Genomic DNA, 24,316 nt, shown 5'->3' on the forward strand with positions numbered 1-24,316 from the left:
GCACTGGCAAACCACCCCGTATTGAGTCTGCCATGAAAACGCTAGAGGACCTCACCCCAAGGGTCAGACATGACTCGGACCTTGCACAGGTTTACCTACATTTACCTTAAATGTAAAGTAACAAAAGGGGGGGGGCAATAGAGGAAAAAGTGGGATCTTTGAAGGGGCTAATTGTTTTTGTAGACACACAGGAGCATCTGGATTGCGGTAAGGAGGGGAAGAGGGATGTGAAGCCAAAAATGGGTCTTTCAGCAGCACAGGGAAGTTGGAATGTAAAATCATTCAACAATTAAACAGCATGGGGGGGGGGGACCTGGGGTCTCTGACTAGCCTGGATCCATAATGGCAGCACAAGCCAAGTAATTCCAAAATAACAAGGCTGCTAGGAGCCGGTCGAAGAAGAGTCCACATATCATTCTGTTGCCTCCTGGCTTTCCCTGCAAAACCAATAAATGCAGGAGACAAAAGGTTACAGTACAGCAACATCAAGCCACATGCAGATGGCCCAATGGGCTCCAAACCAGCTGGGAATGACTGACTTCTAGAGCAGGAAGAGATGCTGCATGGCCAAGACCCCTAGGAGAACTTCAGACTTCGGGGCAAGAGTCATTCGGCAAAGGGAATCAAAGGACCCTCTGTTGCGAGATGTCTGGAGATTTGGAGGGAGGTATAGCAGCCATTTCTCCCTAGCCTGCAGGGGTGGCCGGGCTGTGGCTCTCCAGCTGCCCACGGACTACAATCGGCACGGGCTCATGGGGATTGTAGTCCATGGACAGCTGGAGAGCCACAGTCCGGCCACCCCTGCTCTCGGGGAACTGGGGCTCTCTGTTCCCTGGAGCGATTTTGGCTCCGCTCCCGTGGCTAGGCGCGTCGGGCGCCCGTAAAAGCACTGAGTCCCCGCGGCAGCCGCAAGGAGGCGGCCGAGCGAGAGGGGGTGTGTCCCGGCTGGAGGGGACGGTCCGGACATCGATCAGCTGCTCTCCGGCTACCCGATCGCCCCCGCAATGGCAGCCGCGTAAGCTCCGACGCACATATCCCACCAACTAACCCCCACCCGCCTTGCTTTGGTGCCTCTCCCCCCATGCATATGCTGCCCGCTTCCAGCCCCGTCCCTAAAAGCCCGTGGGGAGGGATGCCAGCCTCCAGGTGGGACCTGGGGATCCCCCGGGATTGCAGCTCCCCTGGAGGAAAGGGCTGCTTGGGAGGGCGGGCTCCGGGGCATTATGCAACGCTGAAGTCCCGCCCGCTCACCCCAAATCCCTCTCACTCGCGGCTCTACCCTCCCCTCCCCCCCAAAAAAGTCTCCAGGAATTTCCCAAGCCAGAGGTGGCAACCAGGCGCCGCGCTCTATCTAATACGAGCGCCTGAAGATTATAACCGTGTTGGCTACTGTAATGCATGTAAATAGATTCGGGAGGGCAGTGCGTGTAGGCAGGGAGGGAGGGCTGGGCTGCTCTCGGGTGCCAGCAACAGAAGTTTGGTCTGCAGGCCAGGAGAGGGGTGTGATGAGTTCTCCAGAGCAAGGAGCCTTTCAAGGCACAGGGAGTTGTTTCTAAAGTTAGCAACCATGGCATGGGTTGGCATGGGGTTGGTTGGACGCTGGGGCATTGTAGCCCACTGAGTTTCCCGTCCCCTCCACCCCCAAACATTTAGTCTAGGACAGCCTTTCTCAACTTTTTGAGAAACCCCTGGCACATTCTTCAGGCTTCGAGAAACCCTGTTATTGGCGTGATCGTGCAGATTACGGTCGGGAAGCAGAGCTGTGGGCACGCCCACCTGGACCCCCCCTCCCTTCCCACCCCCTCCAGGCCCATCCTTGGCCACGGAGAGGGGGGGGCACCCCTGTAACACTCAAAGCACAGAGATGCAGTCGCATTGAGTTTAGTCTACACAGGTCATGAAATTGACCTCCCTTTCCCAAAACACTTTTACGCACCGTCCTACCTTCTTTGCCACGGCAGGCCCCGGGTTCCCTCCAAGGAAGCCTATCGTGCCGCCATGGTGCTCTCCGGCTCAGGGGATGCTCTTGGCTACCGCAACCAACGCTGGGAATACTGCACCTCCGGGCCTCAGATCCACCAAGAGCTCCAAGAAATGGGGGGGCTCCGCCAGGTCCGCGTGGCCCTCCCGGACTGGCCCATTAGTGACGACACTGTGCTACACCTGGCAACCGCTGAAGCCCTGGCCACAGGTATGCAGCCGGAGAGGGGTGGTGGCAGGCTTAGGGCCTCGTCTTCTCCCTTGGCAGTAGCTTTTCTCTCTTTCGGTACAGTGCTAGTGCCAGCCTAGGGTTGCCAGTCGATGGGCAGCTGCTGGTGGGAGTCTGGGAGGAGTGGGGGGCATGGGGGGGATGCCTCTGGGCTGTGGTATGATGTCACTTCTGGGTTTTCTCGGAAGTGGCATCAGGCTTCTCTAGGAATCACTAGAAACTCTATGGCCAAACCGTAGTCTTCCCAGCAGTTCTGAGATCAGACTGGCATCATTTTGGGCTTTCTTGCACAAGTGGTGTCACGCTGTCACCCTAGGAGGATTGCTTTTTACGATATTTTTCTCCTGCCGGCCATAGGATTGGTGGTGGGGTGCAGGGACCAGGAAGAGGGATCCCCTGATAGGAAAAGGGTACGATTGTGTGGGGTATGGGGTGGTGGTAAGGTGCCTTCAAGATGGCCACTGTGCCTTTCATGAAAGTTTCCGTACATGTGGTAGCAACTGAGGGGTTTCTTTGGTTTTTTCGTGGGGAAAGAAGAAGTTCTGTGATTAAACCATTTAAAAATTATCTTTTGGCTCAGGGAAAAATGGTGAGCCTCTGCTCCAAGAACTGGCCAGCTGCTATGTCGAAGCCATGAAGGACATGGAGGGGAGGAAGCCAGGGCCCACGAGCATTCTGGGTAAAAGATACCATTCCGTACTGCAAGTTACCAAAATCCATTCCTCTGAAAAAACAACATTTTCATGTTTAAAGGTAAAGGTATCCCCTGTGCAAGCACCGGGTCATGTCTGGCCCTTGGGGTGACGCCCTCCAGCGTTTTCATGGCAGACTCAATACGGGGTGGTTTGCCAGTGCCTTCCCCAGTCATTACCGTTTACCCCCCAGCAAGCTGGGCACTCATTTTACCCACCTCGGAAGGATGGAAGGCTGAGTCAACCTTGAGCTGGCTGTTGGTATCAAACTCCCAGCCTCATGGGCAGAGCTTTAGACAGCATGTTGCTGCCTTCCACTCTGCACCACAAGCTCTTTTTTCATGTTTAGGTCTAGGCTATTGCTGTCTTTAGTCATGAAAACGTTTGTTGAAATGTATATTCCGACACATTCGCTGTAAGCTTCTGGAGTCAGAAAGGGATTTCCCCCTTAGTCCCACTTGGAAAGCGTGGTTTCGTTTTTTCTACTTCTTACCCCTCCTTTTTCCATTTTCCCCCCTTCTTTTCCTATGTACAAGGGACTGTGGAAATGGCTGCTAGTTTGTTTCTCAGTTAGCTGGGCTGAAGAGACCTCCTGCTTTAAAAAAAAAAAAAGGCTGCAAGGGATGAGGTTGTGGTGGTAGTAGTGGTGGTATAAAATCATGTTGAGGTCAAGCAGAGAAAATAAATCATGATGTCTGATCACCGGTGCGCTCATCTGCCCACCCGATACAATTCTTTCAGGCTATGGGCCTACGACTCTGCAATTCTCACAACAAGAAGTGGGTTTTTTTGCTTATGATCTCTTGATCACAGGATGTGTGTGTGTGTGTGTGTGTGATGTGCGGCTGAGAGGCCTTGTCAGTCTAAGGCTGCCAGTGCGTTTGCGGCTGTGGGGAAACTTGACGCAGGGGCTTCCTGCTGAGACTCGCACCAGCCCTACACTAAGGGCCAAGCTGTGTGCACGTTTCAGCTGTGTGGGGTTAAGCTCCTGGCTCCCTTCCCCCTTTTACAGAGCACCTCCGCAGAGATTGTGATCTAAAATGGAAAACCTACACAGAGAGTGGGGCAGGGTGCTCCTACATTGTTTCCCCCCACTGAACACCCACAAACCTGCTTCCTCCTTCCCCTGGACAGATCATCTGTTTTCCACCATGATGGGGGGGAAAGTAGAGGGGAGGGAATTTTTAGCAGAAAAATTACCCGAGAGTTTTAGCCAAAAGAAGAAGAAGAAGAAGAGTTGGTTCTTATATGCCGCTTTTCCCTACCTGAAGAAGGCTCAAAGCGGCTTACAGTCACCTTCCCATTTCTCTCCCCACAACAGACACCCTGTGAGGTGGGTGAGGCTGAGAGAGCGCTGATATCACTGCCCGGTCAGAGCAGTTTTATCAGTGCCATGGCGAGCCCAAGGTCACCCAGATGGCTGCATGTGGGGGAGCGCAGAATCGAACCTGGCATGCCAGATTAGAAGTCCGCACTCCTAACCACGACACCAAACTGGCTCTCAGCTGCCAGAGGGGAAAGAGCGAAGAATCCTCACTGATCCTGCTGCTAGTGTTTTACTTCCCCAGCTTCATTTTGGAAAAAAAGAAAAAGGGGGAGGGGGACACAAGCTATGTACTGCCAGAGGTCACATCTCAAAGTGTCTCTCTTCTTCTGCTGATAGGAACATCCCAGTTGCGCCCAGGGGAACCTGACGGCTACCGCATTCCCTTCAACCCGAGTGCTACAGGTTGTGGGGCTGCCATGAGGTCCATGTGCATAGGGCTCAGGTATCGGGGTGTGTGATTGGGGTCAAAGAGGGCTGCAGACCAGAAGTAATTCCGTATTGACTCACAGCCACATTTCTCCCAGGTATCCACATCCTTCAGATCTGACCACTTTGGTCCAAGTCAGCGTGGAAAGTGGGAGAATGACCCATCACCACCCCACAGGTAATGAGAGAACATGAGGCAGCAGATCCATTATGGGATGCATTCGGGGGGGGGGGTAGGTGAAACAGTAAAAATGCTGAGATCGAAAGAGTTTGTTGAGGAGAAGCTGGTGTATATTATGATCCTCCTTATGGAATACCCTTCATATAGGGCTTTTCCCATGCAGGTCCCATGATTTTAATTTAATTCAAATCTGAAAATATCTGTTAGGATGGCTCTTAGACTGTGTCAAGTAATTAACGTGGGGTCTTAGATCTCCTAAGTAAGCTGAATCTGTACTATTAAATATATCTCAGCAGTGCCTCCCAGCCTAAACTTAAAGCTTAACTAAAAGGAGACACCTAATGGAGTGGGTTTAAGTGTAACAAACGAAGACTATATTTTACTGTTCTAAGGCTGTAAATATTATTACTGTAATATTTTACTGTTCTTTGTATTATCAACTTATACTGTCTCGTTTCTATATTTCTATCTTTATGAAAATTATATATATATATATATATATATATATATATATATATATATATATATATATATATATATATATATATATATATATATATATATATATATATATATATATATATATATATATATATATATATATATATATATATATATATATATATATATATATATATATATATATATATATATATATAAACTTTTCAGTGGTGGTGCCTTCCTGCCTTTGGAATTCCCTCCCAAGAGAGATCTACCTGGCACCATCATCACCCGAAGCTTTTTGCCAGTAATTCACTTTTAATAGTTTTGTAATGCTGCTGATCCCTGAATTTGTATTGTTCTGAACGTGAAGGTATGGGGATGTGATTTTTAATAAACATATTAATAAGCCACAAAGTCACTGTGCCTTTCCTCTGTTACAGGCTACCTGGGGGCCTTGGCTTCTGCCCTTTTCACGGCCTACGCTGTTCAGGGCCTCGCCCTTGAACGCTGGGGGTCAGAATTACTCAAGACACTGCCCCTTGCCTTAGAACATATCCAGCATGCTGCAGTTGAGACGGAAGCGAATGTAGGTTCTTGGGCCTATTTCCAGGAGAAATGGGAATGGTGAGTACTTTGGGAAGAGAGGGGGTTTTGGGGACAAGGAGGGAGATGGAAATGGCTCAGTTCTAAAGCCCCAAGTTTTGTTTTTTAACTCTCTTGGTTCAGATTTCTCCTCCTCCATCAGTAGAACTAGAAACTTGGTTATAAAATAAATGGCCATATATCCCGTGGACAATCAGGGGATAGCTGCTGTGAGGGTGGTGGCCTAGCAATAGAAATAATGACGTGTTTGTGGATGTAAAGTTTCAGTAAAGATAATTATGTAATTTCCCTCATGAACAGCTCTCTGTTGAAAGGCAATCTATCAATATTAATAAGTGGGGAATCAAACACATTCTCCCAAGTTTGGTTTGCAATAGTGTGTCTTCTCATAATTCAAATTCTCTTTTACGGAGTCAACAGAATGAGGGTTTTTAACTAAAAACAAGTTGTACAGTACCTCTTTTTAAAATACCTCTTTTTGCAAAAATCTAACACTTCACCTTATGTTTACAAAAATGTGTTCAAGTTTGCAGAAGACTTTCACTTAGCTCTGACATAAAGCAATAGCTGTACGGTTGAATACTGAAATGTTAAGAGGAGATTTCCAGGTGCCGTAAAGTGATAGTGTTATAGCAATTAGAGTTAGACTAAGTGACTAGGAGGTCCAAGATTCAAATCCCTACTCCTTATAACAGCAGCGGTTATGTCTCCACTTGCCTCACAGGTTGTTGCATGGATGGTCTCTTCTGCATTCACATTTTTGTTGCTTCCATGCCCCTGTTCGGTTTTCTTCCTTTTCCACCCATAAATATGATATGAAGTTGCTGTATCTTCATCATATTTCCCTGCACTTTAAAACTGTCTGCAGGGAAATATGCCAGAAACACAGTGATGTAATACTGAAGCAACCAACAGAGGGAGCTGTTCTGTGCGGAAAAGGAAATTAACATGAAGCAGTAGGGGCCCCAAACCAACACAAATGAGCATAGAAAAGGCCCATGAAAAGCATGTCCACTATCCATAGCTCTTAAAAAAAAGGAACTAGGAGATGGATTTAAAAGTGTAATAAATACAGAGTGGTGAGATGTGTCAAAGGTTTCCAGGCTTAAATATATGGAAGTATTTTTCAATTATGTCCGTATCAATTTCCCCTCTCCCCTTTAGGTACCTTTCAGAGCGCGGTCTTGTCAGTGGCCAGGGTCCTGCCCGCTTTCCTCCTGCCTACGGCCCTGCCGAGCGAGACGTCATCTACAAAACGTTCAGCCTGGATGGCTGGGCCGGGCGGAGTGGTCATGATGCCCCCATGATCGCCTACGATGCTCTATTGAGCGCAGGGGACAGCTGGGAGGAGCTGTGCAGCCGGGCCATGTTCCACGGTGGTGAGTCAGGGAGGAGACACGGCCAATGAGAGCCATGTATGAACAAGCATCCCACCCTGGAGATGGCTGCATCTCACGCTTTCCCCTTTCTGTGTTCCTTGGTTTTCCCATCTGACAGGAGACAGTGATTCGACAGGGGTGATCGCGGCAACCTGCTGGGGTCTCGCTCATGGATTCAGGGGGGTCCCGGAGGGAAATCACCAGGAGCTTGAATACCGAGAGAAGATGGTGACTGCGGCCGATCATCTCTATGACCTTGCCTGGGGACAGAAATCTGTCTGAGAGCCATCTGGCATCCCCCACGCCTAGTGGAAGTTTTCCAAAAGGCCAGAATCTGCTCTTTGTAGAATAAACTGGAGCCATGTTTACAGTTCTCGTGTGTGTTGGTCTAACTAGCTACAGGAGGGGAATTGCGGGCGTTGAAGGTCTGAACCGAAACTGGCCACACTCAAGCTCCAACTCCTTTAGGAAACGTGTGTCTTTGCCTCAAGAGACAGTACCACGGATCACAATGGTGGGGAGGACAGCTGTGAATATCCCGTGGCGAGGGAAGTGCACTCCGCACAAGCCCAGAGGCACTTTCTTCTTTATTATTGCTTCACACATTTTCATGGCTGAGCCCTGTCATTGAAGGGGGAAAACAGGTTCTGCTACTAAATCCTGGATTCCTTTTTGGAACTCAGGCTCCCAGCTGTTACACTCTAGTGTGGCCAAACCCAGCAGACCTGGACACACATACAGGTCCAGCCAAGATGGTTTTAATTTGGCACCAAGGCCGGTTATCTGGGCAGTCAACCTGGGATGAAGAGCGAGAGAAAGAGAGAAGAATTTGCCACCTTAACTCCCTAGACAGGAATGGCAAATTTGTGAAAAACTACCAAGGGTTATTCTTCCGAAAAATGAATGGAAAGCAAGCCTGGCTTCAGGAGAAGGTAGAACTGAGTGTTAAGTCATCATGATTCTCCACGGTAAGGGGAGCAACAGCCAAGGGAAAAGGAGGTCTGCCGTGAGGCCATGATGAGGCTGGCTGTATCTTCAGCAAAGGATGACAGAAGGCGGAGGTACGTGACACCTATGGGAGTTAAGAGGTTAGCCACTTCCCCTCAGCACAGATTAGAGGGACATCAGTTCATGGAAAGACAGGATGCTGAAATACTCATAGCAGCTGCCAGCAAATCCAAAAAGTGAAGACATTTCCACAAGCAATTGATGGGGAGGCCATGGCATGCACTGGAAGCAGAAGAGCATGATGGGAAGGTGATGACCAGCAGAGCATGCTGGGAGGCCACATCGAGCCCGGCGTAAATCTCTGGTGGCAAAACATGATACGAAAGTGTAGGGAGCAGAGCATTCTGGGAGGACGGCTGGTAGACTCGTAACGACCTTCTGCAGCAAAGCATGATGGGAAACTAGGGATAGGCGCTGAGGCTCCTTGGGAACCCCAGCTGGTGACAATCCTTGGAAGAGGAGCGGGATCGGAAGAAATCGGCGTTCCTCTTGGCGGCAGCAAGACTCCCGTTCTGAGCCAGCTCAAGGGAGGGGCTCACGGTCGAACTGGAGTCTGGGTGAGATAGATGAGGTTGCTGGAGGTGGTGCCGAGGACTCCGCGGGTGTTGACGTGGGTGCTGTAGACGCCCCCCGGCAAGTCATTCAGTACTCCCGTGCTCTGGCAGGGGAGAGAAAGAAAACAACACATCAGCCAATGCAGAACCCCCAAAATGTATTTATTTATTTATTTATTTATTTATTTATTTATTTGATTTGTATCCTGCCACTCCTCAATGGGCTCATGGCGGGTAGCATGGTCTTAAAGCCCCATTAAAATCACCCCCATTAAAAGACTTAAAAACTCACATCATGGCGAATGATCTCCCAACCTACTTCCCCATCCCAACTAGAGGCGTTGAGAGCAATGGGGTGGCATAGAATCATAGAGTTGGAAGGGGCCATACAGGCCATCTAGTCCATGATGCCCGCATGATGTCCACAGGCCCACAACCTCCTTTCGCCGGGGGGAGGGGGCAGCCAATCTCCTCCGCTGGTCCCAGCCTCAACCATAAACCCGGCGGAAGAGCTCCGTTTTGCAGGCCCTGCAGAAAGATGTCAAATCCCGCAGGGCCCGCAGCTCACCTGGGAGCTCATTCCACCAGGTGGGGGCCAGGACCGAAAAGGCCCTGGCCCTGGTTGAGCCTAGGCGCACTTCCCTGGGGCTGGGAATGGCCAATAGGTTTTCTCCCGCAGAGCATAAGGCCCTGCGGGGAACATAGGACGGTAGGCAGTCCCGCAGGTATGTGGGTCCCCAACCCCAGAGCTTCTCTCCAGCGATCCCCCGTTTGGTAGCCGTACCATGAGGATTCTTTTGTCGATGAGCCTGCAGGTGTTGTTCCGACTCCCTCCGGCTATAATGTGGTCAGTGCCAAGGAAGTGGCAGGTGTAAATCTGGGGGAAGGAAGAGGAAAATCACAGAGGCGGACTTGACCAGAAAGAGAACGGGAAGCCCAATTGTCTTTTAGTGCGAGGAAAGACCCGCTTTCCACTACTGGGGACCAGATCAGTCAAGGCAGTCCACAAGCTGGTGGAGAGAAGCTACAGAAGTGACAGCACTTTGTTTCAGAAGATAACCAAACTGGGACTGTCTAGGCCAGGGGTCTCCAATGTGGCGCCCCTGGGCACCTCCCCTGACGCCCACCAAGTGGTTTCAGATCAGAGTACCTTTGTTAAGTACTTTATTGAAACTTAAGTGGTTTGTAGAAAACCGGCAAGGCCAGGTTGGGCTTTTGTCCAAGAGGGCTATGCAAAATCTTATTTGGCTGCACAGGTATCTTAAAAGCTGCTTTGGCAGTAACTGCCACAATAATAATAATAATAATAATAATAATAATAATAATAATAATATCATTATTATTATCCTTTAATTTATATCCCACCTCCCCCCAGAGGCTCGAGGCAGGTCACATAAAATCAATCCCCTAAAAACAGTAATAAGAACAATCAAACATAGTACATTAATCACAACAAGGCAAGACAAGAATGGCGGCCAGGTTCATGCAAACTAACCCAATTTCCATAACCCCACTAAAAGGAAGGGAAAAAAGGGGTGGGGTGATGGCGCACGCAACTGCCACATTTGTGAGGGGGGGGGCAGATATCCCTTGCTGCCCAACCTCAACCAAAAGCCTGGCGGAAGTTCCCGCAGGGCCCGCAGCTCTTCCGGGAGCTCCTTCCACCAGGTTGGGGCCAGGACCGAAAAGGCCCTGGCCCTGGTTGAGGCCAGGGGAGCTTCCTTGGGGCCGGGAATGACCAATAGGTTGGCCCCCGCAGAGCGTAAGGCCATGGTGCAAGGATCTTCAAGGGGTCTGCATCCCTTTTTGAAGACACTGTCAAACAGCGTTTCCCCCCTGAAATGTTGAAGCGTTCCTTTTGGAATCATGTGTAACTGCAATCCCTGACCTGTTTATGTGGTCAGCCCCACCTCCTGCGGCAATGAGCTGCACCCGCCCCTTGATTCAGGTTTGAAATGATTGGGGACCCCTGGGCAAGGCACTCATAACTTGTCTCTCTGCGTGGGGGGAGAAGTCGCAGCAGAAGGGCAGCTGCTTGGTTCAGGACAGGGCGGGAGCACAGGAGAGAGGGCCAGGAAGGGGTCTTCAACCTGCGAGTGTCCCCGGAAGTCTTCTGGGATGTCCAAGATCTTGTTTCCCGTTTCAGCATCCCAGATCTGGATTAGGGAGAAAAGCAGCTGCTACTCATGTAAAACATCACTGGTGTTTAGATTTTCTGTGTCAAGAATAAACAAATATTTTAGGCCACCTCTCATTAAGTTTGAAGATTAGAGATGCGGAGGTCAACGCTAACATTTTTTGTTTCGATCCAAATGGGTCGCCGTGTTGGTCTGAAGTAGCACAATAAAATCAGAGTCCAGTAGGACCTTTAAGACCGACAAAGATTTATTCAAGGCGTGAGCTTTTGAGGGCATGCACTGAATAAATCTTTGTTGGTCTTAAAAGGTGCTCCTGGACTCCGATTTTATTTTTTGTTCCAATCAGGCATTCCCAGCTGGGGGTCTGGGGAACCCTGGGGTTATGTGAGAACTCTCCAGGGGTTAAGGCCACCCACTGTGCTTCTGTAGCAGAGGGGAGATTCGAACCAGGAACTCTGCCTGACACTGTGACCACCATACCATGCTGGCTTTCATCCCTACCCCGTAGTTCCACTAAGCCAGGGGTAGTCAACCTGTGATCCTCCAGATGTTCATAGACTACAATTCCCATGAGCCCCTGCCATGCAATATCACAAATACACTAGTGCTCTCTGATTCTTCAGAGCCCCGGTTCTTCTCCCCACTTGGGAATGATTCTCCCTTCCAAAAAAACTCAAGAACTTCCCCCACCTCCTCCTCTTTCTCCTCCTCCCAAATACCCCTCCCTGTCTATCCCTCGTAGAGACCCCTTCCAGCTCCAAAATAGCTTCAAAATCCCCTCTCTCTATCCTGGGGCGTCTGAAGTGTTCAGCAGTGGAATCGGCTCCCCCTCACTGGCAGTCTTCAAGCAAAGGTTGGATACACACTTTTCTTGGATGCTTTAGGATGCTTTGGGCTGATCCTGCGTTGAGCAGGGGGTTGGACTAGATGGCCTGTGTGGCCCCTTCCAACTCTATGATTCTAAGTGCGACCTAGCTCACCTGCAAGGTGTTGTTCCTCCTCCACGAACCGGTAAGGATTTGGGTTCCGGTTTTGTCAATGGAGACCGCATCACCACAGACGTGGGGTCCGGAGAGACGCCTGTGAGGCAAGCGGTAGGGAGGAAGTGAGAGGAGGGGGAAAGTAAGTGTGGGGTAGAGAGAGATGGGGAGGGTGATTAAGGCTCAAGAGGGGCAGAACATGGAAAAAAGAACAGAAGGGGGGAGAGAACGGGATGGCAGGGGAGGCAAAGCAAAAGAGTGATGGAGGGAAGGAAGGAGGAGGTGCAGGCATACCGTTGGGAATGTGGTAGTTGGACGTTCCAGAACTGGGGGGACACAAGTCAGAGAAGCGAGGTTAGACGGGGCACAAAACTGCCCACATTTCCCTGATAAAGCTCCCTTGGCTTGCTTTCATATGGCCTGCATGGAGCACAGAGACGAGAGAATATTGTTGTCTAATTTTTAAAAATCTACTGCCTTTTTGCCCTCACAAAGGTCACCGAGGCAGCGAACAAACCGAAATACCCGTAACAAAATCACATTTTAAAATCGGTTTCAACCAGGCTCTTTCAACTGGGGTTTTGTGGAACCCTGGGGGTTCCCTTGAGGGCCCTGGAATGGTTTCACAAGAGGTGGCAGTAAATTAATTCATATGTATTGATCACAGAGCCTCTTGTGGCACAGAGTGGTAAGGCAGCAGACATGCAGTCTGAACGCTCTGCCCATGAGGCTGGAAGTTCGATCCCAGCAGCCGGCTCCATCCTTCCGGGGTCAGTAAAATCAGTACCCAGCTTGCTGGGGGGTAAACGGTAATGACTGGGGAAGGCACTGGCAAACCACCCCGTATTGAGTCTGCCATGAAAATGCTGGAGGGCGTCACCCCAAGGATGACCCGGTGCTTGCACAGGGGATTCCTTTACCTTTACCATATCGATCACAGAGCTATCCTTGGCATTTATTTCCACACCGAGACTGGCAGCTACGTGGGTGCACGGCTAGCCCCCGCCTTCTGCTAGACCCCCTCCCAAATCCCAGAACTGCACGGCCCGCCCCAAAGTTGCATGTCGCATTCCCAAACATACACATTACCGACCCCCCTGCCCACTTCACCTCTGCGTCCCCCGCCACTGACGCCACCCCCATCACCTGTACTGTGTTGTCCCATCCTCCAGAGAGAAAGCGTTCGTCATTTTCGGGGAAGAAAGTCAAGGCGTAAACGCGGGACCAGTGCCCGTCCACCGTGCTTGGGTTATCGCTGGAGGAACAAGGGTGTGGCAGCTTAGGGAACCAAGGTGGCAACTGAGAATAAAGTCAGAGCAAGCTTAAAAAAATATCGTTCTGCCTATCTACTAAGGATGCCAGCCTCCAGGTGGAGCAGAGGATCTCCTGAGACTACAGTGCATCTCCAGACTACAGAGATCAGTTGCCCTGGGGGGGGGGGAAATGGGTGTTTTGGAGGGGGGACTCTATGGCATTACACCCCAGTGAGGTCCCTGTCCTCTCCAGATCTCCAGAAGTTCCCCAACCAAAATCTGGCAACCCTATCCCCTGCTGGTATACGGTATATAGCAGGGGTAGTCAACCTGTGGTCCTCCAGATGCAAATGCTGGCAGGGGCTCGTGGGAATTGTAGTCCATGAACATCTGGAGGACCACAGGTTGACTACCCCTGCTATATAGCTATTCTGTCATCAGCCGCCTGCCTTTCTGTCAGCCTGTCTCTCTGCCATCTATTTATTCTTTCTAGCTAGCTATTTTATCATCTGCTTGCCTGCCTATCTACATCTACCTACCTACCTACCCCTCACCTGGGCAACCTGGCAGCCCTATTTAGAGGGTGGACTCCATAGCCTTAGACACCAATGAAGTCCTGCCCTGCCCCAAATCCAGCCCACTCCCGGCTCCATCCCCAAAGTCTCCAGGTCTTTCCCAACCCAGAGCTGGCAACCCTACCCGCAGGCCCAGCTTACCTGGACTGGAAAGTCTCCAGATTGACCCACGTCTGCGCATCGTACATGTAGATCCCGGGCCCTGCTCCGCCTGTGATGAACTTTGACCCCGAGGGGTTGAAGGAGGCTATCATGGTTTGGCGGTTCTCCTTCATCGTGCGCATGCAGGTATGGGAAGGCACGTGCCATAGCTTTACCATCCCACTGGAATCTGTCCGTGGGGAGAAGGGATTAGAACAGGGGTGATCTAAAGCAAAACTGAAAGGAGTTGGGTTCAAGTCGGTCACCGTGTTGGTCTGAAGTAGCCCAACGAAGCCAGAGTCCAGCAGCACCTTTAAGACCAACCGAGATTTATTCAAGGCGTGAGCTTTCGAGTTGCACTCGAAAGGGTGGGCTCACAGGTCAGGTTCTCAGGAGGGAAGTCCAAATTAGGTTTGTAGGTGGTCACAGACAAGCTTAGGTTGGCTAACACCCAGCAAACCTCCAGAACGTATCCGTTAGTATGTTAAGAGATGATAGCCCGGATGGATGGATGGATGGATGGATGGATGGATGGATGGATGGATGGATGGATGGATGGATGGATGGATGGATGGATGGATGATCAAGGTAATTTACACGTGCTTGAGAAGGTAATGAATGATGCCATTATTTTGAGTGGACCTCTTGATATTTTGACTCTGGTCACCTCTGACTGCAATCAAAGTATCACTCTACTTAGAATCTCCCAGTTGGGTCTTGACTAAAGGTCAGGCATGCCGGGCCACGGTCCCCGTTGAACTCCAGGAGGAAAAGAGCAAAAGTCAAAGCCAAGACACAGTACAAGTATCACTCACAGGTGGCCAGCAGCGCATCTCCATTGTGGGCAGGGCCACGGGGCATGAAGCGCATCGAGGTGACAGGAAGTCCTGTGGTGGTAGTATCTTGATCCGTGAGAACATGAATCAGGGAGCCATCGCTGACCGAATAGACCTGGAGGGAAGAGAGGAGTGTCAAGAACATGATGCTGGGGAAGCAAAACACCACCACCATCACCACCCATGTTTTCAAATCGGACAATTAGACTGAGGAATGAAGTCTGAACATGTCACTCACAGTCTGAGTGTGATTGCTAGGACCTAGGAGTGTCCTCGGCTGGGGCACTTCGTAGGGGGAAGGGGAGGGCAGGGAGGGAACCGTTCCTACAAAACTGACCTTAATGGTGCCGGTCCGCAAGCCCGCAGCAATCCGTGTCCCGTCATTGTTGAACTGGCAGCAAAGCAGCTGGTCTCCACAATCTCTGGAAAGCAAAACAAGCAGGCACGGGGTCTCAGTGGGCTATTGAGGGGATGGGGGGGGTCTATCGTAGCCTTGGCTCCAACTGCACCTTTGTCACCTACATGGTGTGGAGCAGCCGAAGGTCTCCAGATATGGAAGGGCTGCTCGTAATGGTATCTTGGCCCATGATGCTGCTTGGCCCTGCCGCGGAGAGGCGGCCCCGGCGTGTGGAGGGCTGCATGGCCCAGTGGTGGGTGGGTGGGTGGGTCTTGAAGGGGGAGAAAGGCGAGGCTATCTGTTAACCCACCTGCCTTCTTAATCCTTTCCCTGTTTCTTGGCTCCTTGCTGTTCCCCTTCTCCCCAATGCCCTTTCCCCCTGTGCTGAGCCTTAATTCCCATCAGCAACCCGCCAGAGACACAAAGGACCCGCCCTACTGTCCCCATGTCCCATTTCCCCAGCAGCCCTCAACCCTGCCGCCCTTCATCCCTGCGCCAGCCTCTCTTCCTTCCCCGGCCTCTCTTTCTCCCCCTCTCTGGTTCTACACCAGCTCCTAGCAACCAATGGGAAGATGGAAGAACCCACCTGGTTGCCATGGCGTCTACGAAGGGAAGCCGAAGGTTCCTGAGAATGCAGGAGAACTGGCTTCAACTAGCCTCTGAACCCAAGGCTACCTTCAGGGGACACGTTTCACCTGAGCAGCTAGAGAATCCAGTGGGGACTTGATCCTCCAGCTCTCCCGTCCCTCTTGGACATGTCCTGCTATAGGCCAGAATTTGGCATTGTGGATTCCATGGTTGCATGGTTCCATGGCACGGTTCCCATGGTTGCATGCTAAGCTCTGGTTGAGATCCAGGACATGTTTGGGGCAATCTACAAGGGCCATCTTTGGGAGGAAGGAAGCAGCAGTGGAGGAGACCATGGGGGAGACCTCCAACCCGAGGAAGGACTTCACTCCCCCACAGATTTTGATATTACCAGCCCGGAAAAGGAGTGGCAGATACACAAAGGCTTCCTCAACACATCTGCCTCACTTCTTTCCTCTCCCCTGCCCCCGTTGCCCTCTAGTCTTCTGCAGATAGACTCCCCTCCTTCCCTCCATGGCACTGCCAACTTTTTTGGTCTTGGAACCTTCCTTAGAGTCTTTTATGGTTTTAGGAGTTGTCACCTTCCAATTAAGCAAAGAATTCATTAGGAAGTGATAATTATCTACAGGCCTCTTTGCACTTGTGCAGGAATGTTTTTGTCAGGGTCCACCGAGGAAGCATTTGCAAACAAAAACCCAGGATTCACTGGTTCCTCATTTGGATTTTGACATTTCCAGTGACATTCCTACAGCTTGGTGTTGTGGTTAGGAGTGCAGGCTTCTAATGTGGTGAGCTGGGTTCGATTCTGCACTCCCCCACATGCAACCAGCTGGGTGGCCTTGGGCTCACTATGGCACTGATAAAGCTGTTCTGACCGAGCAGGAATCTCAGGGCTCTCTCAGCCTCACCCACCCCACAGGGTGTCTGTTGTGGGGAGAGGAAAGGGAAGGCAAATGGAAGCCGCTTTGAGCCTCCTTCAGGTAAAGAAAAGCGGCATATAAGAACCAACTCCCTTTTTCCTCTTTCCTCTTCCTCTTCTTCCTCCCTGCAGTGTTTTTATGAATCGTTTGTGCTTTCAAAGCACCGGTTAACAGCTTTTCTTCATATTGTCCCTCTTCTTACTGTGTCGTCTTTATACAGTGGGTTTTGTTCTCTTGTATCACTTTTCTGCTTCTGGCAAATTTCCTGTGCCAAACTCCATGAACTAGACATTTTTTACTATTTCATTCATTCATTCATTCATTCATTCATTCATTCATTCATTCATTCATTCATTCATTCATTCATTCACTTATATTGCAGACCGCCTTTCTTACTTCGCCTTAGGCGGCTGACCCCGTGGGTCAATATAACCTGCAGGGCAGCATATTAGTCAACCACGCAATAGGATTAGGGTCTGATCTCTCTGCTTTGCAAATCCTGGGAAGGGGGAAACTGTTAGCCAGAGAGTGCAGATTCCCAATTGACCAAGAGAATAGAGATTTTTACTACCTGAAGGAGTCTCAAAGCGGCTTACAATTGCCTTTCCTTTCCTCTCCCCACAACAGGCACCCTGTGAGGGAGGTGAGGCTGAGAGAGACCTGATATTACTGAAGAAGAAGAAGGGTTCTTATATGATGCTTTTTTTAACCTGAGGGTGAGGCTGAGAGCTCTGAGAGAACCATGACTGGTGCAAGGTCACCTAGCTGGAATCTAAACCTAGTTCTCCAGCTTAGAGGCCACTGCTCTTAACTACCATGCCAAGCAGGCTTACTATAGTACGTGTCTCCCACATCCACCCAAACTTCCAGCTCCCTTCCCTAAGGCAACCTGGCTCTAGGTTGTGTTACTAGAATTAGTAAGACGCTTGCCTGGTCATCGTCTTGAAATCTGTCCAGCGCCTCTAGGCATCCCCAAACCCATCCATGACCATCACCGACTCCCTTCCAATCCCGGAACCATCACTTGCCTTCCTAAGCGTGCCCCGGAAAAGCCAAAAAACGAATGCGTCACAGAAGAAACTGGACTCCTACACCCCCCTGTCCTCCAGCCCTCCGGACCTCCCGTTCCCACCCAGCCTGAGGAGCCAGGAGCCTTGGCGTCCAGCCCTTGCCCTCTAGCAGCTGTTAATCTGGAGAAGGGAGGGGGGAATTTATTTGGCGGCAGATGTCACTGCTGGGACAGCGACCAGGCCCTGCGCGGGGATCAGGAGCGAGGAGAGAGATAATCCCCCAACTCCCCGTTGCCCCCTCTCCAAATCGCCCTCATTGCAAGAACCATCTCGTCTTCGTCGGCAAACAGATATGAACGTCGAGCGGACCGCGCCGGGGGATGCGGGTGCCGGAGCAGCAGGGCAAGCATCACTGAATGCCATGAAGAACCCGCTGGGACCGGCCTGTATCTTTCTACGCAAGGGGATTGCAGAGAAACAGGGGGTAGGACCATGGGGCAAGGGAAAGGGCAAGAGGTTCGGCAAGAGACTGGAGATGCCATTTTCTCCGCGGGGGGGGGGGGGGTTGAGCCCCAAAGTGGGCCGTGGTGGCATGCAGGCGTCGGGAAGAGAACGGTGCCGAGGACATTCAAGAAACGGGTACTGGTGGCCCATACTGTAGGAAGGGGAAGATGCTCAAGGATCAGAGAACCGGAAGCAGCGAGGGAATTAGGACGCCGGAGTCTCTTTGGAGACATTCTAGAGCAGGGGTAGTCAACCTGTGGTCCTCCAGATGTCCATGGACTACAATTCCCATGAGCCCCTGCCAGCGTTGCTGGCAGGGGCTCATGGGAATTGTAGTCCATGGACATCTGGAGGACCACAGGTTGACTACCCCTGTTCTAGAGGGTTAGATTTGAGAGGCTTTTTTTGAGGCCACCGTTTTCTTCGGGATGTTGAAACTCAGCTTGGGAGAGGGGTCTGTCATTTGAGGATATCCCCCCCTCCCCACTTTTGCCCCCGGCAAACAAGTTTTTTTTTTTGTTCATTTGCATTGTTTCTGAAATCCTTTTGGCCAGAAGCAACTCTGCTGTCTCTATCCCCGAAACCCATTTGGCCTCTGGGCTGAGATTCTCAGCAGAGAGGCCTCAATGCTGGCTGGCAAGATAAGGAAGAGAAGGTCAGGCTTTGGTGGAGGAGGTGTGGCACTGATCCCTGCGGTGGCTTTTCTTCGGCTAAAGTGGTCCCCCTCATCTTCTTTCTAATACCCCCCCCTCCTCCTCAGTAAGCAGGGCCACCAACTCCAGGTGGGGAAATTCCTGGAGGTTCAGGGGTGGAACTGGGGATGGTGGGATTTGAGGAGCAGAGAGGTAGAATGACCTCTGCAAGGAAAGAGATCCCTGGAGAAATTACAGGAGAACTCAGGTCCCCACCTGGAGTCTGTCCCCCTCTTTGTGTATGCACAGTCCCCCCCTCCTCTGGTCAAGACTTGGTAGCAGACAGCCGAGATTCAGGGACTTACCCTGAGAAGTCATCCAACTTGCTTGGCGTTTAGCGGAAGGGTCTCTCCTGAATCCGTGGAACGCAGGGACCTATCAAGATGGCCTTTTGGGCGCCAGACTTTTCTTGCTAGGTGGGATGCCTCTCCCTGTGTCTTCTTGCCCCGCAGGATTTTTAAAAAACAGTGTGGCATCTCCCCTTCGGCTTCCTCAATCTCACCCTGATGTCTCGACAGCTGGCACCATTGTAATCTGGGCAGCCGTCCAGCTCGCAGCTTGAGTCGGTTTGTCCTTCTCCGTGCCTTTATAACATTGACCGGTTCAGAACTGGGGCATCTCTCTCGTTCGATACGATGGTATCGATCGGCCCCAGGGAAGAGAAGGCCGTTATGCTTAGGGGGCAAGGAGGGTTAGGGGGACAAGGCCCAGGGGCTCCGGGTCTGGCAGAAGGAGTGCAGTTTTGCAGGCTGGGTGAGCAAGCAAGGATTTTGCCGTTTCCTCCCAGGTGCATAGAATCCTAGAGTTGGAAGGGGCCATACAGGCCATCTAGTCCAACCCCCTGGTCAACGCAGGATCAGCCCTAAGCATCCTAAAGCACAGATCCCAATGTTTGTATTTACACCTTTCTTGCAGGAACGGGAGTTGGGAGCGGATGAGATTGAAGGTAAGATGGTTGGTGGGCGTGCGGGGAAAGAGGCTGGGGTGCATCTGCTTTGTGGGTGTGCTTCGTGGGTGTGCACCTGCTTTGTATGCAGGTTCAAACCCTGCTATCTCTAGTTTAGCGTCAGGTTGTGAATGTGAGGAAGATCTTTTTCTACCTGAAGCTATAGAGAGCACCCTTTCCGAAGCAAAACAGAAAATCCTGACCTAGGTCGTTTCTTCTGTTCTTACAAGCTCTTTGCACACTCTGTTCCGGGACCCCCTCTGTGTTTTTCAGTGGATTGTCAGGGGTTCCCCACTGAGATGGCAGGCCAATCCCTTGTTCGGTAGCAGTGGAGTGATACCCTGTTCACGAGGCTAACTGAGAAGTCCTAAAACATACCCTGAATTGTTTGCAACATTCAGGGTTTCCCTAGCAGATACTTGGGGGGGGGAATGGGGGACAATCTGTTACTATGAAATTGCCAGTAGAAAGATGAAAACCTTGGATCTGGGGGGATGAAACAGAAGCAATTCATTATTCCCTTCCATCCACTGATTTCTTTCTTTCTTTTTGCCAAAAACCAAACCAGAGCTCCGTGAGGCTTTCGACGAGTTTGACAAGGACAAAGACGGATATATCAGCTGCAAAGATTTGGGGAACCTCATGAGGACGATGGGGTACATGCCCACCGAGATGGAGCTCATAGAGTTGTCCCAGCAGATCAATATGAACCGTAAGTGCCAGATGCCTGGAAGGGGTGGGGGTGGGATTTCTAGACGACGAATGGGGCGAGAGTGATGGGGAAAGACAAGGGCACAGCTTGGAGTCAAGGATCTTGTCCCGCCGTTCTTCTAAGAGAGCTGGATCTTGGATACGAGCCACAATGAGGCCTTCCTGGATGAATTGGACCCTTCCCACCCCAGTAGCCACCCCAATTTTAAAAGGGAGCAGTGGAGGGAATGCCAGGTATCATTTTGGTGGTAGGAATTGGGATCTTTATCCAGCACCCTTACCTTACCCGTAATTTATTTATTAGATTTGTATACCGCCCTCCCATATGGCTCAGGGTGGTCACTTCAGGGCCATCTCAACCATGAGGGAAACCTAGGCAATCACCTGGGGTGCCAGATTTTGAGGGGCATCAAAAATTTGAGAGGAACCTCTTCTATCGGCTTGGAGGAGAGCTTAATCTTTCGTTCTTCAACCCATCTCTCCACCGTGATGTAATTCCAGCATCAATTGGCCCAATTGCCACCGGCTTTGGGCTAATTTTCAATCGACTGGATTTACACAAATCTTCTGTAGACTCCAATTATTTTAGGGTTGGCCAAAAGAGCTTCTATCTGTCCCAGAGAGAAGGGCCTAATTACGTCTCATGAACATCGAAGTGCTAAAACCTCAAAATCAAACACTTGAAGGAAGATTATATCACCATGAAGATGGGTTGAACAATAAAATGCTTGTCAACAGGCCTTTTGACACTCCAATTCACTGCATTGATGTTATAAGGGTCCCTTTTTATTTATATTGCACTGCACTGTACTTCTGTACTTGTCGACTGTATTTGATCATTTGAAGGAGAGTTCAGTGTGAGCCGGCTTCTCGAATCTCTGTATCCATCAATCCTGGTTGTACGTAGCTACCGTGATGGCACACGGAGGGCTATTTAAGAGCTATTTTACATTTTCTGTTTTGAATGACTAGTGTCATTCATTCTAGAGACTAGACCAGGGGCAGTCAAACTGCAGCCCTCCAGATGTCCATGGACTACAATTCCCATGAGTCCCTGCCAGAGAACGCTGGAGGGCCGCAGTTTGACTATCCCTGGACTAACACGGGGCATCAAAAAGCCTTTGCCAGTCCTGAGCCTTTGGCTACAAACTAGCCCTTGAGCTGGCATCTGTGCAGCTGAAGGGGGCAAACTGTGCTATCCCTGAAGGTCTTTTGGCCTGTTCTCAGCCACCCACCTGACTCTCCTCCCTGCAGTTGGGGGCCGTGTGGACTTCGAGGATTTTGTGGAGATGATGTCACCCAAACTGCTGGCAGAGACGGCGGGCATGATTGGGCTGCAGGAGATGAGGGATGCCTTCAAGGAGGTGAGATCTAAAATGCCAAGGAAGCCTGATGCCTATTTCTTCTTTCCCACCTCTGCTTCATTCATCACAAGTACTCCTCATATCCTGGTGCACATCACCATGCAGTCCTTGGCAGTCCCCAGCAACAGCTTGCTTGCTGTGACTCCATATCCCCCCTCCCCCTTTGTTCACTTTTTGGTTTTAATGATGTTTCTACGGGTTCCCTCATCCCAGCTCACCTAAACGGACATGCGAGATTAAGATAATGTACACTCTATAACTCTATAATTAACCCGCCCTCCAAAGATTGTTAATTCTATCAGTTCCTCTGTGATTTGTAGGGGGGATGGAGAGCCCCTAAAATAATGTCTGGCTGCTGCCCAGTGCCAAACCCTACCTACTATCGAGGTTCCTAAACTAATTTCACACCCGTGCTCCAAGCCCAGACCACGGCCTGTTCCCTAACAACCCTGCCTTTCCAGTTTGATGCAAACGGGGACGGCGAAATAACTCTGGACGAGCTGTACCAGGCCATGCAGCGACTGATGGGCGAACGCCTGACCGCTCGGGAGATTGCGGACGTGGTGAAGGAAGCCGACGTCAACGGCGACGGAACGGTGGATTTTGAGGGTGAGATGTAGCTGGGGACTGTGAAACTGATGGCTAGAGATTACAGGCTTAGCGGGATACATGGTGAAAGCATTTAACGGTCTAGAGAGACAGGATTTAGAAGCAGAGAGTGAGATGATACAGGTTGGGGTAATAGGGTTAGAGGGTTATTAGGTGGCTTTCGGCAATAAGGAGACTGTAATTGCGGGCTACAGGCCTGTGGCTGCTTTTTGATATCCTCAAGAGGGCCAGCGTTTGTATTTCGTATTATCGGGGATGGTCTATGAAAAAAGATGGTTAAGGAGAAGAGGGTTTTTTTGTATCCTGCTTTATACTACCCAAAGGAGTCTCCAAGCGGCTTACAATCCCTGTGTCATCACATGGAGACTCTGTGGTGAGTCATCTGAAAAGTTCAATTTTCAGTCAAAATATCGGCTTCCGGGCTCTACCTTACAAGGGAATGAAGGGCACATAACTAAATACTCAAGGATTCTCCAATGAAATCAAGTCTGATGCTAGGTCAATAGGTTTGACCCAGTGGCTACTGCCAATTGTTGACTTACCAACTACAAGTCAGTGATTAGGCCAGCCTTTCTCAACTCTTTTGCCATTGAGAAACTCCCAAAACATTCTTCAGACTTCGAGAAACTCCAGAAACCCAAGATCGTGCAGAATATGGTTGGGAAGCAGAACTGTGGACATGCCCACCTGGGGCCCCTCCCCTTCCCACCCCCTCCAAGCCTACCACTGGCCATTTTGGGAGGGGTGGGTGGATCGACACTGACCATACGTGGTCATATCGCCCAATAAATGTTTAACAACTTCTTAAAATATACCCCCAAACTCATTCACTCTCACTCCTTTGGGAACACCCCAGGGGTTCCCGAAACACTGGTTGAGAAACCCGGAGTTCGGCTCTCTCAGGGCGAGGCATGAACTGGCCTTTGTATTAACGTCCCGACGTTTGCCTTGCAGAGTTTGTGAGGATGATGTCCCGCTGATGGAGTCTCCCTCCCCACCTCCATAGCCAAGCACGGAATATGAGACCCGCTCATGGATGGAGTTCAACATCACACCCTACCCTGCACCGGGAGGTGCCAGTCTTCAGTTTGCCAGTGCAGTGGAGTAGCCCAAGGGGCTGGTTCTGTAACAAGGGCTTTGAGACTGCTCCCGGAATAGAAGAGGGGGCAATACCCCCCTTCCCAAAGCCCTCTTCTCTACACCCCGTGCTGTCCTTTTTCTTACTCAACCCATCCCTATATCTGTCCCTTCTCCTTTCCTTTTTGCTCCCGGACTTCTCTTTCCTGCCTTACAGCATTCTCCCCCACCCCCACCCCCATTATGTACAATAAAAGCTTCCTAGAATCGGATCGCTGTGGATCTGCATGATAACTTTCCGAGACGGCCCCGTTGGCGTCACCCGCCAGGGCGGTCCCGCGGAGGTCGCAGAAAACAATCCGACAGCTCGGGTCTGACCCAGCCAGAAAGCAGCTTAGGTACTTTAATCGCCGCTTGGGAGAACAGCATATGGGCAGGGATAAATGGATTACGGGAAACAATGTCATGGGCAACAAATGAAACTTGTGCGGCCTGTGGGGCTGGGAAGGGGGACGCCTGGTTTCGATGGTCAAGCAAGGAGAGGCCAGCCTGGCACTGCAGGGACGGAAATTGGGAGAGAGGATTCCTGGAACTCCGCTGCTGACAAACTCAGGCCATTCAAGGCTTACAGCTCTCTGCTCCCTTGTTTCCACCTCATTAAGAAGCCCGAGAGAGTTTGAACAGCTGCTCCGGTTCCACTCCCTCAAAGGAGCCCAGGGGGCAGATAGGAGAGTTGGCCGGTTCAAGGTCAC

At 50.8% G+C, this 24,316-nt stretch overlaps 3 protein-coding genes across 3 annotated transcripts; 2 read left to right on the forward strand and 1 right to left on the reverse strand.

The window, feature by feature from the left end:
* The first annotated feature begins 888 nt into the window (after positions 1–888).
* Positions 889–7,634, forward strand: LOC143825907 (ADP-ribosylhydrolase ARH1-like). Its single transcript, XM_077314320.1, has 8 exons — positions 889–1,015; positions 1,962–2,191; positions 2,790–2,888; positions 4,565–4,670; positions 4,753–4,832; positions 5,720–5,903; positions 7,047–7,261; positions 7,380–7,634. Exons 1-8 carry the CDS (start codon positions 1,005–1,007, stop codon positions 7,541–7,543), a joined length of 1,089 nt encoding a protein of 362 aa, XP_077170435.1. The 5' UTR covers positions 889–1,004; the 3' UTR covers positions 7,544–7,634.
* A 196-nt stretch (positions 7,635–7,830) lies between these two features.
* Positions 7,831–15,681, reverse strand: LOC143825908 (protein tipD-like). Its single transcript, XM_077314321.1, has 10 exons — positions 15,269–15,681; positions 15,084–15,168; positions 14,726–14,861; positions 13,911–14,100; positions 13,088–13,196; positions 12,236–12,267; positions 11,942–12,041; positions 10,914–10,979; positions 9,608–9,700; positions 7,831–8,927 (listed from the first exon to the last, which is right to left on the reverse strand). The coding sequence occupies exons 1-10, from the start codon at positions 15,385–15,387 to the stop codon at positions 8,805–8,807; spliced, it is 1,053 nt and encodes a 350-aa protein (XP_077170436.1). The 5' UTR covers positions 15,388–15,681; the 3' UTR covers positions 7,831–8,804.
* Positions 15,682–17,604: 1,923 nt separating this feature from the next.
* CABP5 (calcium binding protein 5) lies at positions 17,605–23,815 on the forward strand. The gene is made up of 6 exons (XM_077315046.1): positions 17,605–18,145; positions 19,773–19,803; positions 20,372–20,515; positions 21,769–21,878; positions 22,340–22,487; positions 23,442–23,815. The coding sequence occupies exons 1-6, from the start codon at positions 18,014–18,016 to the stop codon at positions 23,465–23,467; spliced, it is 591 nt and encodes a 196-aa protein (XP_077171161.1). The 5' UTR covers positions 17,605–18,013; the 3' UTR covers positions 23,468–23,815.
* Positions 23,816–24,316: the final 501 nt, after the last annotated feature.

The sequence above is a fragment of the Paroedura picta genome, chromosome 16, assembly GCF_049243985.1.
Source record: "Paroedura picta isolate Pp20150507F chromosome 16, Ppicta_v3.0, whole genome shotgun sequence".
Taxonomy (NCBI): domain Eukaryota; kingdom Metazoa; phylum Chordata; class Lepidosauria; order Squamata; family Gekkonidae; genus Paroedura; species Paroedura picta.

What these genes read in the sequence shown, in the direction of transcription:
- LOC143825907 (XM_077314320.1), top strand. An exon ending in AGGGCCCACGAGCATTCTGG is followed by an intron (nt 2,889 to 4,564) that starts GTAAAAGATACC and finishes TTCTGCTGATAG; the next exon opens with GAACATCCCAGTTGCGCCCA. An exon ending in GACCCATCACCACCCCACAG is followed by an intron (nt 4,833 to 5,719) that starts GTAATGAGAGAA and finishes CCTCTGTTACAG; the next exon opens with GCTACCTGGGGGCCTTGGCT.
- LOC143825908 (XM_077314321.1), bottom strand. Translation starts at nt 15,387, where the DNA reads ATGCAGCCCTCCACACGCCGGGGCCGCCTCTCCGCGGCAGGGCCAAGC. An exon ending in TGCGGACCGGCACCATTAAG is followed by an intron (nt 14,862 to 15,083) that starts GTCAGTTTTGTA and finishes TCTTCCCTCCAG; the next exon opens with GTCTATTCGGTCAGCGATGG. An exon ending in GGAGGAACAACACCTTGCAG is followed by an intron (nt 10,980 to 11,941) that starts GTGAGCTAGGTC and finishes TCCCTAATCCAG; the next exon opens with ATCTGGGATGCTGAAACGGG.
- CABP5 (XM_077315046.1), top strand. Translation starts at nt 18,014, where the DNA reads ATGAACGTCGAGCGGACCGCGCCGGGGGATGCGGGTGCCGGAGCAGCA. An exon ending in TGAGGGATGCCTTCAAGGAG is followed by an intron (nt 21,879 to 22,339) that starts GTGAGATCTAAA and finishes CTGCCTTTCCAG; the next exon opens with TTTGATGCAAACGGGGACGG. An exon ending in CGGAACGGTGGATTTTGAGG is followed by an intron (nt 22,488 to 23,441) that starts GTGAGATGTAGC and finishes TTTGCCTTGCAG; the next exon opens with AGTTTGTGAGGATGATGTCC.